Source organism: Lottia gigantea, assembly GCF_000327385.1.
Source record: "Lottia gigantea unplaced genomic scaffold LOTGIsca_9, whole genome shotgun sequence".
Taxonomy (NCBI): Eukaryota; Metazoa; Mollusca; class Gastropoda; family Lottiidae; genus Lottia; species Lottia gigantea.
Window position 1 is genome coordinate 2,349,607 of NW_008710950.1, and position 17,142 is coordinate 2,366,748.

Consider the following 17,142-nt stretch of genomic DNA (forward strand, 5'->3'; position numbering starts at 1 on the left):
GTACAGTTTGAGATCTCAACAATTCTCTTTTAATCGTATTCGCCTTGCTCGAGGGTGAATTCGCAAAAAAAAATTCACCCTTTATTTGAAGTTTCAGACATACCCTAAAACAAATATACCTATGGTTAGGTTCTTCTTCAAATTATGAAGATCATAACAATGCCAGGGATGACTACATAGAGTCGCCCACCTTTTAAAAAACCAATGTGAAAAATTATAGAGTTAGTATTGTACTAATATTGGTTACTGAGGTCCACCCTTTTGCAAATATAATATCATAATATGAAAAATAATTTTCTGTTTACATTCGCAGTTTTAAAGTACAATATTTCAATAATCAGGTATATTTATCCAAGAAAAAGAGGTTAACAAACATATATTTCACAAATATACAGTTTGTTTGATTAGTTAGTTTGGTTTCGCCCTTCTTCTCATTGTTCATCCAGTCAGATGATATACATTATTCAAGGTCGTTTCCTGCTACTTCAAATACCCTACACAAAAGACAACTCTGTTCTTTATGAGACAGACATTAACATGGTTTAAAAGGTAATATATAGTGCCGGGATGAAAACGGTGACATTAACACGTCGTCGACACACTTTCAGTATACTCATCTGACTAAATTGCATGTCAAATAAGTCTAAATTCACATAGCCAGTAGTCATCAGCGTAACTTAAAAATTAAACAGATTATTTAGTATCTCTATTATTCTACTACCTGCTTATCAATTTGTTCTCAGGTGTGTCTGTGTATGAAACATATCTTACGTGAATAATCCCCATGTCCCTGGTATATTTTCTGTGAGTTATGAACCTTGTTATTCAAATTGTGTTGCTCTTGAATAACCCCCTCCTCCGTAGAAACGCCACTGTGCGACAAGTTATCCTAAATAAATGCCTGTATTGACCCAAAGGCTCATTCAAAATATATTAACCTATATATGTAAATATAATTATTATATTACATTGAATAACTGGACACAATTATATGGATAACATAATTGTGTCCAGTTAATCATACCCCAGTTACTAAATGCCAAAAAGAACTGGCATTAACCTACAATACTAACCAAAACATAAGTACCCACATTAGAGCTCCACTGATATTATGTGATCAACAGATCATGAAATGAAAACGGGAAACGTCATCCAGTGTGTTATAAGGAAATCTTTACAATAACAGCGGCATTAAAATCTCAACAGCACCAACTGACAGGCAATGCAAATAGGGATTGACTATATCATGGGACCATCATAAAATAGAACACGGGTTATTCATTCGTTTCTTTTATTTTGATGTTGATATAACCAATTATCTTTCAATTCAGTAGCTGTGGTATGTTCTGTGAAAATTTATTTTCAACATGTATGTTATTATCAGCATTATCGAAAATTCGCACGTTGTTTTTATTTTCTATTGGGACGGTTGGGATTTTATATCAATTCTGCCAAATCTTCTGACTTGCTTCATTGATAAAAGTAAAAACGATTTTTTTTTTGCTACAGAATTCACTTCTATTTCTTCTATTGTCAGATATATAAACGGTTTTCAGAAGAGAATGCCAAACATAAAATTAATTTGATGGTTTAAATGCATTTTAACATAGCCTACTCTTTTTTTATCTTAAATTAGATCAAATGCAAACTTGATAATAGGTCATCGCCACATTTCTGCAGCTCACAAATGTGATTGGGCTTTTTCGTCGAAGAAAACTTGATGTATGTATTCGTTAGTATTCGATTATTTTATTCAAGGGAGAAAACACTATTTTATTGCAGATCTGAAATACTGCATAAAATAATTACATATGCTTTTTATTGTTATAGAAACTTGATTTTCATACAATAAACTGAAGTTATTCAATTTAAGGAAACAACACAAAAGCAGGAAAATAGCATATTTGCAGTTTAATGCATCAACTCCACGATTCACACGGTGGAATACGTGGTACCATAATGCAGTCGGGTAGGCTACAATATTATCATTTGAGTTATTATAGTAAAAATTATCATTAGAATTGTAGTAGTATCATGACAAGGGTAGCCGCAGTGTGGGTAAAACATGACATATAATCTTACAAAGTTGTGTTGCATTCTCATTTAATCAGACCCAGGGAGCTTTTAATAAAAATAATTTAGAATATAGCCCAGACAGTATGTCAATGGTCTCTTTTAATCATCCCCATTTTGAAGGACATAGTAACCTGCTGAAAAGGCTGAATCTTAGCAAGTTCCATGAAAGCGTCGTAGTGCATGGGAAAAATCCATTAAGGTGCAGGATCTGAGTTTTTAAAATTGAAATCAGCCAAGAAATAGCTTGATTATGAAATAGATAAGATTAGAAAGTCTATTAATCATTTAAGTCCGAACTTTTCTATTAAGTTCTATTAAGCTATTTTTAGCTAAAAAAAAACGTGCCATTATAGAAAAAGGTTGAAAATATTTGAAGTACCTATTCTGAAAATATTGGCATAGGATGGGGAACAAATACCTCATTAAGAAAAAAGGAATAAGCGGTCTGGAACTGTTTGGTATTTTTCTTTTGTTCTGATCTGAAATTAGATAACGTAATACTCGCCCAATAGGCGAGAGGTTAGACTGTTACATACTGATATGGGCTTTAGTTTGCTATGAACAAGGTTTTAATTTTGCGACAATCATCTTTTGTTTGTACACATGGAGGGATTTATTTGCAGACTCTAATAATGTGCATTGATTGTCTTTCTTTCTTAATTGCTGGTGGTATTGAAAGAGACAATAAAGGGTGCTATGCCTGAATTATGATGAATATTCAATCCTATCGGTCTTGCTGTATTAAGCATCATCTCTTGGGTTTCCCTAGCTTGACGGAATTTTGTAGTTTCGTCTTCTGAAAGGTCAATTACTAAGCGCTTAATGCGGGTTAGGATAAGATAGTCTGATGAATGGTCGTTGAAATGATTAGAAACGGGCTTGTCTGTCTTTAGCTTGATATCTGATCTGTGGACAATAAAACGAGTTCGTAAATTATTTTTAGATTCCCCTACATATAAATGTTTACATGCATATTAAGATCGAAATTAACATAAAAATCACGATAATTATGACAAGTGACTGGTATTATATAAACTGTTAATAGAATTATCATATAGGTTGTCCTGTAGTGGAGAAATAGGTACCGGTTTCTGTAAATCACAATGGTTCATTCCTTTCCTTATAGAATCAGGATATTGACATTTTTCTTTACAGAAGTCCGATTCTTGATTATTTCTGTTAAATCTAGGATAAAATAATTCTTTTCTCAATTCATCAACATGGTTCTATTTATTTAGACGTTTTTCTTTACATCTTCTGTTCTGAAACCAAGTCTGTAATGAAGAAATTAGAATCATGAATAATGATATGAGGTGTTTAATGTTAATTTATAATGATAGAAGTCAGATATTGTATAGAAGTTAAAATCTGTATAAAATAATCTATATTCTACTTACAGCTAATTTTTCTATATCTAGATTTAGTGTATCACAAAGTTGATCAAAAACATAACTGTCTGGATAATGATTTTCTTGAAATATTCTTTCTAAAATATTCAACTGAAAGTAAAAAACATTTGAATTAATTGATGGTTTATAAATTTAGATATAAAATAAATAGATATAAAATGATGTTATGTCGTGAGCTTACTGTCTCTGAATTTCTGACATCAACTACATGTCAGTTTTCTAATAATAATAATAATGTTTATTAGCATTAAGTACATACATACTTTTAGCTTGTACATATTAAATAGCTACATAAATAAATAGGTGACTGTAACATGGTGCAAGGATAAGAAAATTGTAATAAAAAAAGAAAATGTAACATAAACTATAAATGAAATAATGATTCATAATAATTACAAAATAATGGATATGAAATTATGTGTTTTGAAGGTGGGTTTTACGTTTTATAAAAGCTAAATATACAAAATATACCAATTTTTTCAGTAATTTTCGATTTTCAGTATTGAGCAGGTTTATAAATTTTTCTATACATGGATATGTGTTGACGTAACAATCAGGTAAATTAGTGCTTCGATATTCATTATAAAAAGGACAACATAATAAGAAATAGAATTTATCTTCTATTTCACCAAAGTAGCATAATAAACATTTACGTTCATTTCTAGGTAATATAGGTTTGTATCGTCCAGTTTCGATTCATAGGTTATGCTATCCACATCTTAGCCCGGTTAATGCAGCCCGATGTTTCTTGTTAGTTATTTCATACAAATATGGTTTAAACGAGTTTGAATAGCAGATAATGTTATAATATTTACATTTCTACTATCACTCCCTTCAATAAACCAGTTAGCCAAACCGGCGTTTATTTTCCAATAACTGTAGTTTGTCACGTGACAATAAGGCGTATGAATACATCGAAAACGAAAACAAGGATTGACCCAAGTTTTTTTACCTAGAGCCAAATCTAATTTTACAATTTATTTAAATTTACAATTGTTGTTAATATTTCAATGGAATAATAAATATTTGATACTTCTATCATCCAAATAAGACTGTTGATTTATAGAACTATATTGTTAGGGGCGGGTCGGTGAACTTGATTGACAGATATCGGTGCAACAACGGTTTCGGATATTTTTACAATTAAAAAATAGAACATTTTAGCGTATTTTATCACAAAAGATAAACCAATGTAAATATAAGGAATGAATGTGGATCTTGTTATCAAGACGATAATTAGATCCACATTCATTCCTTAAATAATGTAGTTTTTCGTACTGGAAACGATCTTCATTCCATTCTTGGAGAAACTGATCATTGTTTCAAATGATTGTAATTTGGTAAGTAAACGAGTTGATTATACCAGTATTCACTTAGGCCAAGCTTGTCTAATATAGATTTTACATTATGAGCCCAATTATGTTTATTTTTTTGGTTTAATTCGCCAAGTTCAGTATAGGCCAAATATGGTAATGAAGATGCGTCAGATATAATTTTTATCCAGTATTTTAAGGATATTTTACATGGTAGTTCTCCCAAGCTCACTGTATATTATTGGAGTACTTATCGTATTCTTAACACTTAAAATTGATTTGCAAAAACGTAAGTGAACTTACTCAATATCTGGTGAGCTATGGAATCCCCATACAGGACAAGCATAAAATAGACCCTATATAACAATCAAAGATAGACAATTGCTGTTTCACATCTAAGTAATAATGATCAAAAACATATTGTAACTGATAGGCTGCTTTGGAGGCTTTTACAGATATATGTTTTTGACATAAATTAAAATTACAATTAAGGGTGAATTCTACACCTAAATAATTTGGCAATACAAATATAATCTATTTAATAAATGTTGCAACCCTTGTGGGGAAGTTGACATGAGTGTAGTATCATCAGCATATATCAGGGATGTTAAAATCATATTGTCGAGAAGAGAAGTGGAGACAAATTGTCTCCCTGGTTTACTCAAAGTTGTGAGGAAATATGTCAGAATAAGCAACATTAGACCTTACATATAAGTTGACATGATCATACATAGATTTAATACAAGTTAACATTTTAGTACTAATACCGATTTTATGTAGCTTTGATATAAGCAGTGCCCTGTTGATTTTATCAAAAGATTTTGAGTAGTCAACAAAACAGCAGAAAAATTTCTTCCCATTTTCATTAGTTTTGTTAATGATCGAATATAAAACGAATATACAATCAACAGTACTTTTTTAGTCTGAAAACCGAATTGATTTTGAATAAGTATATTGTTATAGTTTGCCCAAGTAAAAAGTCGTTTATTAATTATAATGGAGAATATCTTAGTCATTACTGGGATTAGGGTGATACTTCTATAATTACTAACATCGTTGGAATTTCCTTTCTTAGGGATAGGAATGACAATACAGTTGGTCCAGTCTTCATAGTACAGACCATTAGTAGTATATGTCTTTTCGGATATGACGCATTTCACTTCTGCGCATGCGCAGCTTTTTCAATGCGTCATATCCGAAAAGACACAACTGCTAAAATGTATTATAACAGACTCCCCAAACTGTTAAAATGTATTATAACAGACTCCCCAAACTGTTAAAATGTATTATAACAGACTCCCCAAACTGCTAAAATGTATTATAACAGACTCCCCAAACTGTTAAAATGTATTATAACAGACTCTCCCAAACTGCTAAAATGTATTATATCAGACTCCCCAAACTGTTAAAAATGTATTATAACAGACTCCTCAAACTGCTAAAATGTATTATAACAGACTCCATATAAATTACCCAACCACACAAGATTCACTAAAATAATACGGTATAAAAAAAACCGCATTAAAAAGTAAGATGTCTTTAATTTGAAAACACAAACAAAAAAAATTCGAAGGAGACGGTTTCTTTTCTGCGCTAACATCTCTCATCCCCAAAGTGGCCAACTTTGTCTCAAACAACAAATCCCTCATTTCCTCAGAAGCGCAAGCTCTTGGTTCTGTGGCAAAAGCAGGAGTAAATATAAGCGATGAAGTGAAAAAATCTGACGAACTTAAAGAACTGCAGCTAATAAGAGAACTAAGAAACAAGAGACTAGAACGACAAGCCCTAGAAAAACAAGGAAAAGGGTTTAAAATCATTGGATAAAAATGGCAAGTAAAATTACAGATTGGATCCAATCTTTCAATTGTATGATCCGATTCAATATTCGTTCAACAAAAAGAAAGAGGATTACGTAATCATCTCACCATCGGTAGGGACAAAGACCCAAATAAACGACGGTGGAAGAGTTACCTTTGAAATTAATTCGTTGTCCTATTGGTTGCTGCTTTCCGATGCCCATTTCCGATGCGATTTCAAAATCAAAGACGCCACTCAGAATCGAATTCCACAAACCATCACGACTTTAGAAAACAATTTCTTTCAGTCTTTATTCAGCGAAATGGTTTTGGAAGCTGGTTCAAATCCGATAGAGACCATAAAACACCCCGGCGAGTTTGACACAATGTTGAAAACGGTTCTGTATCCCAAAAACTACGATTCAGTTTCGGGATGGATTCCCGATGTCGGTGACGAGAAGTTTTAAAAGAACCGGTCAGAACTGTAGCAAATGGCGCAGACCTTGCTAGGATAAGGGTAGTTGCTAGAAACACATTGGAAAGAGTGTCTCGTTGAGTAAATCACGGATTTGAAAAACGAGCGCTTCAATACAACAATGTTGTCGAGAACAACAGTTATGGTAATTACATAAATTGGAAGTTGTATCCTTTAGTTGGTCTCTTGGAACACAGAAAGGTTTCCATAGGTTTGCCGTATAAAATTCATTTGCAAAGAGAAATCAACGACAACAAGATATTCTTTGGTGAAAACGCAAAGACGCAAAATTGGAAATAACGAATATCCAACTTTACATACCGGTAATCACTCCTTCCGTAGAAGTGGAAACGAGAATATTCAACTCTTTAACCAAAGACATCGAAATTGCTTTTCTTCGTCGTAACACGGTAGGTAGAATGACTTTAACGGGAGAATCCACCACGTGGCCAATCACCAACACCGTCAAACCAGCGAGATATCTAATGGTCGGTTTCAAAAACTTGCCAGACTCTCAGACAAACAACAACAACATTTTCAGAGTGGCATTGAACCATACTCAAGATCCCATCATTCGCAAAGTTCAAGTCAGATTGAACAACGATAATTATCCCAATCAACCTTTGACAATTGATCCTTCCAAAAAAGATTACAACGAATTGTACAGAAACTATAAAAAACATGTGCGAATTGTTTGGAAATACTCCTCAGTTTGAATACACAGATTTTTCACTCAATCATCCAATCTTTTGTTTCGATCTGTCAGCTCATCAAAAAGATCTTTTCAAAACAGGGGTAAACATAAATATTCACATTGAAAGAACACAAGGAGATGTGACCGGCTACTGTTTATTGTTGGAAGAAGCAAAACATTTGATTAAAATATCAGATAGAAGAATGATAAGAATTGAATAAAAAAACACCCTTAAAAAATGAAACCAGAAACTTTAGTTATGAAAATAATAGAAGCTATCGAAACGAATTCGCCGACTCGAATAACTTACAACAGTAAAAAAGTGCACATAACCGAAAAGATTATCGATAAATACAAACATTGCAAAGTCAGAGACGATATAGACTTGGAAAGAATTGATCAGAATTTAACTAAAAAAAGGTAGATTTTTACCTTTCTTACCTTTTAGCTGGTTTAGCTGCAGCAGGAGCAACTGCTGGTTGAGCTGCTGGGATAGCCAAAGCTGTCAACGATAAGAAAGCTGAAGCCGCTGCAAACGCCGAAGCACGTAGACACAATTTGGCAATGGAAAGAGAAGCACGAGGAGGTTCGGGAGTAGGAGATATATTAGGGACGGTTAAAGAATTCGGACAAAGACTTGGTGAAGAAACCAAGAAAACCGTTTAAGAGGGATTAAGCAAATTAACAGATAATATCGACACCGGAGAAATAAAAGTCAAACACAAGGGCAACGCCATATTTTTTAAAAACATACGTTCGGGCTAGGGAATCTTTCTTTCAAAGTATAAAAGCAACGGGGTGATTTTTGGTACGAAAATGTAATAAATAAAAATGGGCAAGAAATTCAAACATTCGGACATATTTCCTAGCAACCCCATGCTCATGTGCATTTGCGGATCTTCAGGTTGTTTAAAGACTTACCTCACTTTTAACATGTTGACAACACCGAACCTTTTAGATTTCGAGTCTCTGTATATTTACACGACTACTCCCGAACAATCCTATTATCAGTTTCTCAAAGCTTTGGAATACGTCTCGAAAGAAGACGTTCAGGACATTTTTCACTACTACGAAAGCAACGAAGACTTGCAAGAGAACGCGGAAATAAAAGACATTTTAGACGGCTTTATCAAAGAAAAGAATCCTTCTCTGAAACCGACCGACGTCAAAGTGTTTCTGACTAAAAACGTCAACAATTTAGACGTGTCTAAAATCGACAACCACCGAAAGAACTTGATTGTTTTGACGACTGCGTGGCACAAAAAAGTCAAACCGTTCAACAAGAATTCTTCACGAAAGGAAGACATCACAACTGTCACTGCATATACCAATTCCAATCTTTCTACGGAATGGACGCCATGTTTATCAGAAAGAACGCAAATTGTTTTTTATTATTCAAATTAAACGACAAAGATTTATCTCAAATCATTCAGTCGATAAATCACGGAATGGACAGAGACAAGTTTAAAAAGGTTTGTAAAGCTCAATGGAGAAACCCAGATGATCATGGATATGTATTTGTAAATACTAGAAAACCTGCGGGAGAAAGAGTTATGATCGACATATGTTAATTTTATTTTTTTTAAAAATGACGGAATAATATTTTAAAAAGAAATAGAGAATATATCAAAGCTAAGAATAAAATAAAGACCCAAGTTGAAAATAACAGATTACAACAACTCGGATTAACGGAAAATCTACAGACTCTATTTCAACCAATATTAAAATCTCAAGAGGATATTAAAAAGAAATTAGAACCCACACCTCATATAGAAACTCATCAACCCAAACCGATTGAATATGGTGGTATTAAGACGATAGATATAAAACGTCTTTTTTCAAACCCTGACCCAGATTTACGAAAGAGCATTTCACCAATCGTTGATGATGAGGGTTTGTTTAATGGTTTTAGAATAAGATTTAGTGGAAATTCACCACAATTCAAAATCGACACAAAAGACTTTATATTTACATTAACGAGAGGATTAATAGATTTAATGAATGGCGAGAATGTTGAAATTGCCGATTTAGTAGGATTTAGTAGCATACTCAAAATTTCTACATGCGATCAGAAAGTCAGGACCCGAAACAAGAAGATTGAAAGAAGTTGATTTATATATAACAATTGAGGAAGAGGATGTAGATGATTATGCAGAAGATTATCCAATCATGCAAGAAATAGACGAGTTCGATGATATGGTGGCATCTGGACAAGGTATAACTTTTTTACCAGATAACAACGAGGAACTAGTTAATAGATTAATATTAGCGGCCAATATTAGGAAGGTCATGGATCGGACAGACAATACAACGAAGTCAATGGCATATTAAAACGACTTTTGGAGAAAAAAATCATCACTAAAAAACACTATATTAACGTCATTAAAAATGTCCAATAAAGAGCAATTGTTCGTTATCACCTCGAATAAATCAGACATCAAATTGTCTCTAGACTACGAGTATGAACTCGGTCGCAATAAACAGTACAAACTGGGATTAAAGTATTTCTCCGTTTACAATTCCATTAGAAATATCAACGAAAACAACAATCAACTAAAAATATCGACGGATAACGGAGTTACGTTCAAAACCATACGAATACGTAGCCATCAACGATTACCTATCCGAATATGCAGGAAGCGGTAAAAAAAATATCGAATTCGAAGGTAATTTGAATCTGAACAAAATGAAACTGATCTTGAGAAATAAGTCACGCCGATTTCAACGTAGACAATTCGTTGAATGCGTTACTAGGGTTCGATAAACGAATATACGCGCAATCGACATTGGCGCCACGCAAGGCCAACATCGAGAACGACATCGACGTGATCAACATTCACTGTAATTTGATCAACGGTGGATTTTTCAACAAGCACAAACGCCAAATCATATACAGCATACCGACTTTTACGGTGCCGATCGGATACAGAATTATAGAGAAACCGTTTCAAACGACCTATTTACCAGTCAATTCTTTCATGATCAAAGATATAAATCTGGAAATCAAAGACGGTAAAAACAGGTTCATAGACTTTGGCAACGAAGAAATTGTCATTCAACTTAATTTAAAACAATCTTCATTCTCTTCTTGAATAGTAAGATAATCGAAATCATCAAATTCATAGTTTTCATCAAAACTATACTCATCTTTGTCGTTGTAAGGATACATAATTCCTTCATTGTTTGATGGTTTTCTTTTAACATTATTCAAATAACTTCTAAAAACTTTAGTTTGTTTATCGTTTGGAATAACTACTCCATTGCTGAAACTTTTTTCCCATGGTTTCTTAAATTCATTCGACACATCATGTCCGCTTGCTAACTGAACGTAATCTTCTACACTTATCTTATCATTAGAATAACCTTTAAATGTTTTCTTTTCTTTTAAAACACCATCAGAAGTCAAAACGATGTTGTATTTGACTTTTGGTGCTAAATATAAACCAAATATAATTCCACCGTCACCATAATCGTTTTTACCTTTGCAATAGTCTTTTTCGGAGACAAAACCAGCTCTGTTTAGTTTTTTCCAATTGTTGGATGAAATGTACAAACTATCGGTGTCGGTATAGTATATTTCGGGTTTATAAAATCCATTTATGACGTGAATGAAATTGTTCATTATTTTTTAACTGTTTCGTCGTAAACTATACCATCTAATATTCTAATAATTCGTCCACCGGCTTTCACTATTTCTTGAATATCAACCGATGTTAAAACGTCGTGACAGAAACCATTTCTGAACCTGATTTTGTTACCCGTTTCCTTTTTACCTTCTTTATTCGTGAAAGTGATTTTATCTTTAGCTGGTATCGGTTGGAAGAACATGTTTTTGGGATAGTCAAACCACACTGTTAAAATAGCTGTTCTAGGTCTAAATTTTTGTTTATTGAAGAGTTTTACAAATTCTTTTTCTTCTTCTGGTAGAAACGGTCTTCCACTTTCTGCTCTCGGATATTCACTGTCTAAATCCGACATTGCTGAAGCGTATAAACCGTTAGCATCAAATGCTATTAGTTTAGTACAGTTTATTTTTTTAAGTCTCGAATGAACCTCCGTTTTGTCTTTTGTGCTTGCGCTGTATTCTTTGAATAAATCAATTATGTTATTACTTTCAAGTTTTGTATATTCCTTTAATACATTACAAATTTCATCCATTTTGTTCGTTTCAAATGATTTTCTATTTGCCGAAACTCTTCCTCCTTTAATAGATCGTCTGATAAAATTTCTTATAAAAGGATTAGTGTGCGAATAAACTTTTTCTATATTTTCTTTTTCAGTATGTTTCGCAACCATTCTAGTAGTTTCATACCATTCTTCTTCAACCATTTCTTTATCGTAATGATATAAACAATACCAACCCTTTAAAGATAAAGATGGAGCCGTTAGATTATTGGACATATTCTGGTTTACAACTTCTTTCATGACTTGGTTATATTTTAACAAGCTCCAAAACAGAGAGTGTCTCTCTTGGCGTAAGGTTCCCATTCGTGTCTCAATTCCTCCCAGTTGTCTTGTGTGTATTTAGCGATATCTACGTTGGCAATCTTTCTCAAATTCGCGGGAAGATTGGACGAATTTTCCCATGCAGCCAAACTAGATTTTTTATGTTGATAGGAACATGTGAAATTAATATGTTGTAAATAATTACCCTTTATTTCTTTCTGTCTTTTCCATTTTTTCTGTAAATCTTCATCTGTGTATGGATTAGATAAAGGAAAAGATAGAATTCCTCTGGGTGTTTTTAAAGGACAATGCGTTAGTCTTTTGTATTTTTAAGCACGATCCAGTTGTCGAATCCACTGCCGTTATGAGAAATTAATATTAATCTCTTTCTATCATATTGACCTAAATATTTAAACATTTGATCTATACAATCTGTACCTACAAATATTTCTACTTCAGTAGGAAATATATTTTTTTCTAACTTTTTCTTAGTTTTTCTAAATTAATTAAAGTGCAGGCATAAGGAATTGCTCTTCGTGTGTCTTTTTCTGAATACGTTTCGCAATCCCATGAGAATAGCGCATCATCACTCATACTTGAAAGCACGTTTAGTTTGAGAGGTGAAACCTGTGTTACTGCGTTATCATCTCTACACGTTTTCCACACCTGTTCGTAATTGTCTTCTATTTCTTGAATTCCCAAACTTTTTTGGGTCCTTCTAATCAGACAGAAATGTGAGTTGTTTAAGTAAAAAACCCAATCTAATTCATCATGTACGTATCTGGGATGTAAATGTCTGTTTTTGGGATTATAAATTTGAAACGAAGTGTTAAATTTCTTGTTGAATTCCTTCATTCTAGCACAAGTCATCACTCCTTTTCTATTTGCTTTTGAATACCCGTTGATGTATTCTTGAAATTTACACTTTAAATCTTTGTTCAAAACACGATTGACGCATTTGATAAAACAGTGACCATCTGTAGGTATGTAACAATTTTCACCTTCGTATTCATTTATCTAGTAGATCAGTTCATCCCCTGCCAACTCTCGATCTTTTTATTTCTTGGAAATTGTCTTTCATTGAAATTATTTTTCCTGTAAAATACCAATCGGAAGCATCAGATTTTTTGTCCATATTTGAAAAGAAATTGTGAAAAGTTTTGGCATTGAAACCGAGGAATGACATGTTTTGTCTGTGATTCTCTTCCTCGACTATCCCTCCATCTATTTTAATTTGTCCTTGGAATGTTTTAAATTTATTGGAAACAGCCTTGATAACATCGGAAAATAGGACATTTTCTATCAATGTTTCATCGTGTTCGATTTTATTCATATTTTTTTAAATATATATTTTTGATTATTTCTTTATTTTGACCGTTGATATTTCTGTATGGAATTTGTCCAAAATTTCATTGAATTCTTCTAATTCTTCAACTGTTATGTTCTTGTCTTCTCTCGATCTTTCGAAAAAGATGTACAATTGATTAAGATACATATTCAAGATATCCGTTTTCTTTTTTATAATGAGCTTTCTTTTTGCTTGTGAAACCTAAAGTGATGAGACCGCAAGAGGTCGTTTGAACGGCTGTTAATGCAGCCAATACGGTTGGGACGATGACCGGAAGCATTAATCCACCAGTCACAGCCGTTGCCACCGTTACTCCTACCGTTAGAACTGTGCTCGCTGTTTTGAAAACAGAATCGATTCTACAGCATGTTTTCCTGCATGCATTGCACTGTCTTAACTTTATTTTCAACACTTCTTGTTTGTCTATCATGTATTGTTGTCTGCTTTCGAGTTCCATTTTTTAAGTCGTTAAATTAAGTGAATTTCCGATAAAAAGAACCACGGAATATCATATAGAGCGTGCTTGTTTGGCCTACCATTATTATATTTGCGGGCATTAAAAGTAAAAACATTTACGCGTACTAACGACATTTCTTTTTTCGTATGGTCCTCGTTAAGATGATAGGAATATTGTATTTTTTCTTTTTCGATGTTTATCTTGGCTCTAAAAATAAAACCACCACCTTCAAGAATGGAGTCTTTGGCAAACGATAAATGTACTATAAACTCTCTTTCTTGTTGAACATCGATCGAGGTGTATTTTCCAGCGTAAACAAATACAGTTTTACGTATTCTATTGGTCCGGGTATGTGTGCGGGTTTTATAAGTGATGGTGGAATTTTGACAATGTTGGTTGATGGTGGATTTTCCGTCTCCAATATCATATCTAAATCTTTGATTCTAATGATATCCTTATCATTTTCTACTTCCATTTTAAAGGTGTCTACATATTTACCATTTTTCGTTTCATATAAATCATCCCCTTTATCAATCAAACGTATAGTCTCTTCCAAATTACCATCATTGAAAAATGAAAGATGTTTGACGGCATTACCGGTTTGTTTGAAGACTATTTTATTGACTTTAACCTTCATGGGAAAATCTTTTTCAATCAGACATCTACCTCGAAAAGTAAACGCTTCCGTTTCGCCGATATCGAATACGTTTTAGGTTCTCCATCTACGCGAGAAGCTACTTTTATTTCTACTTTGAAGCCATATTTGTTTGATTTATAACTTTGGTCTTTTCTATCGAAGACAGTATCACTTTCGAATGGAAGATTGAAATAATACGACATGTCCGTGACAATAGCTTCTAATTTGGTCAACTTTCTCTCTTGTCTCAAAAAATCGTCATGAATTCTAGATAGCAAAAGATTGACCTGTTCTTTAATATATTTTTTGATATCATCTTGAAATTTATTTTGAAGAAAGTTTTTAATCACACCCACTTCTTTTTCTAATTCATCCATGATTTTAGTATCCAAAGCAGTCAATTGTCGTTTCAACGTATCTTTGTCAATGGGATGTGCGAGATTGTTAATTATATTTTGAACATCTGATTTTTGCTTCGCGCTCTCTTCGTTCAATTTGGATACTGAATTTTGTAACTCAGTTTTGTCCACGGTCTTGTCTAGTTCTGCTAGCAATTCGCCTAGTTTTCTTTCCAAAGCGGTTAGTTTTCGTTTCAATCTATCCTCGTTTACATTTGGGTTATCTATTAAACGTTGGACGTCTATTTTTACCTTCGTAATCTTATCGTCTTATTTAGATATTAAATTTTGCAACTGACTTGTTTTATCCACTTGAATAAGACGTTTCAAACTCGTAAAATCTTGTTGTAGTTTGGGTTCAAGATTTTTAATATTTCGTCTGAGGTATCTTTTCACGTCAGTTATTCTATTTTCACCATGGTCCTTATCTATTTGAATTTGATCCAGTAAATATTTCTTGTTCACTGCATCGTTATCGTTACCTGGAAACTTTAAATTAGTTATTTTGAAATTGTTCATATCGATATCCCTTGTAAGGTGTCTCCAATTTGATCCACGAAAAAAGGTTTCGCTTTGTTTATAAACGCCGTCATGGGATTTTTAGATTCTAGAGGTAAAGACCCTAATCCAAACTTGTTTGCCATTTTTATTGAGTTAAATTTATTATAATTTCTTCAAACTTTTCTCCAAAACTCACCGGTATAAAACCCAAAGCGACAGCTGTCCACACAGCTTTTGTCCTGGCATTTTAATTTGAAACGTAGAACATTTAATTGGTTAGCTAGTCAATTTCGTTATCTCTTCTGTCGGTTCTAGACCGAAAGAATCTTTGTGTAGAGCAGAGTGATGAACTCCTTTTTGATCCGACGTGTGAATGTTTGTGATGGCGTAAAATTTACCTTTCTTGTATTTCAGTTCATCAATTTCATCTCGCATGCAATAATAAAACGGCGAGACGTTCAATTCCTTGGCCCATTTCACAAGTTGAAAGTTTGTGGTCGTGTCTTTTCCGTATTTATCGAGAAATGCATTCATTTTTAAAAGTCAGTTTTTTTTAAGTTGATTTTTTGGGGTGTTATGTTTTTCGGAGTATGCGGTAAGTATTGCTGAAGACCCAATTAACGAAATATATACGTAGTTTGTGTTTGAAAAAACTTGTATAACATTCTGATAAAACACATTCAATAATATTTTGAAGATAAATTAACATTTAAATTTTAAAAATTTTATCTAAATTTTTTTAAAATTCATTTTTAAAAGTCAGTTTTTTGAAGTTCATTTTGATAAAACCTTCCTATGATTTGTTCTTTGTCTTGATCGATCAATATTCAAATTGCTAATCTCGTTTTCAAAGTTGTTTCGAGTGTTGACGGACTTTATGATATTCGGGTTATTAGAGGCTTGCGTTGGCGTCACACCTATAGACGAATGTATTTTGTTATTGTATTCGTCGACAACAACTGGTAATATTTTAAGCCATTTTTGAGATTTCAGTTCCGTAAACTTCTTGAATAATTTGCTTTTAAGAGTCCTGTTGAATCTTTCTATCACTACGGCCTTACCTTCGTTATGCGTGCTGTAAATTTCAAACCCTAGAGATTTCACATTTCTGTTGTAGAATTCGCTTCCTTTATCAACCCACAACTTTAGGGGTCGTCTGTCGGATTGTTTCATTATGGTTTCGAATGCTTGTTTGACAGTCAGACCCGGTTTGTTTTTCAAGGGGAAGACCCAAACGTATCTCGTGTATATGTCGATCACCGTCAAACAATACTTGTACCCTCTCTTGACTGGCATGTTGATTAAATCGGCTGACCAAATTTCATCTTTATCAAAAACTTTGATTTTGAGGTAATGTTTGTTTTTTCGAAATTCTTTGTGAATCTCGTCTGCTATGCCCATACCCAATTTCAATTTTGCCTTTAAGAGTTTTATGATAAGAGCCCTTTGTAATTTCTCCTTGAAAGTGGGATTGGGAATATTTTCAAGTTCGTGTATCATTTGTTTGTCTGCTTGGTGTCTGAATGTTATGTCTTTGTTTCTGTACAGTATGTCGTGTTTGAGCGTTGCTGCGTCAACTCTATTAACGGGTT

General features: G+C 33.2%; 3 protein-coding genes across 3 annotated transcripts; all 3 read right to left on the minus strand.

Annotated features, from left to right (window-relative positions):
* Positions 1–1,932: 1,932 nt before the first annotated feature.
* On the minus strand, positions 1,933–8,698 carry LOTGIDRAFT_155764 (hypothetical protein; the record flags this gene model as incomplete). The annotated part of the gene is made up of 5 exons (XM_009068291.1): positions 1,933–1,974; positions 3,474–3,575; positions 6,397–6,583; positions 8,205–8,399; positions 8,685–8,698. 5 exons carry the CDS (start codon positions 8,696–8,698, stop codon positions 1,933–1,935), a joined length of 540 nt encoding a protein of 179 aa, XP_009066539.1.
* A 2,120-nt stretch (positions 8,699–10,818) lies between these two features.
* LOTGIDRAFT_155765 (hypothetical protein) lies at positions 10,819–12,251 on the minus strand (the record flags this gene model as incomplete). The annotated part of the gene is made up of 2 exons (XM_009068292.1): positions 10,819–11,255; positions 11,417–12,251. 2 exons carry the CDS (start codon positions 12,249–12,251, stop codon positions 10,819–10,821), a joined length of 1,272 nt encoding a protein of 423 aa, XP_009066540.1.
* Positions 12,252–14,668: 2,417 nt separating this feature from the next.
* On the minus strand, positions 14,669–16,084 carry LOTGIDRAFT_155766 (hypothetical protein; the record flags this gene model as incomplete). Its single annotated transcript, XM_009068293.1, has 3 exons — positions 14,669–15,318; positions 15,349–15,531; positions 15,949–16,084. The coding sequence occupies 3 exons, from the start codon at positions 16,082–16,084 to the stop codon at positions 14,669–14,671; spliced, it is 969 nt and encodes a 322-aa protein (XP_009066541.1).
* Positions 16,085–17,142: the final 1,058 nt, after the last annotated feature.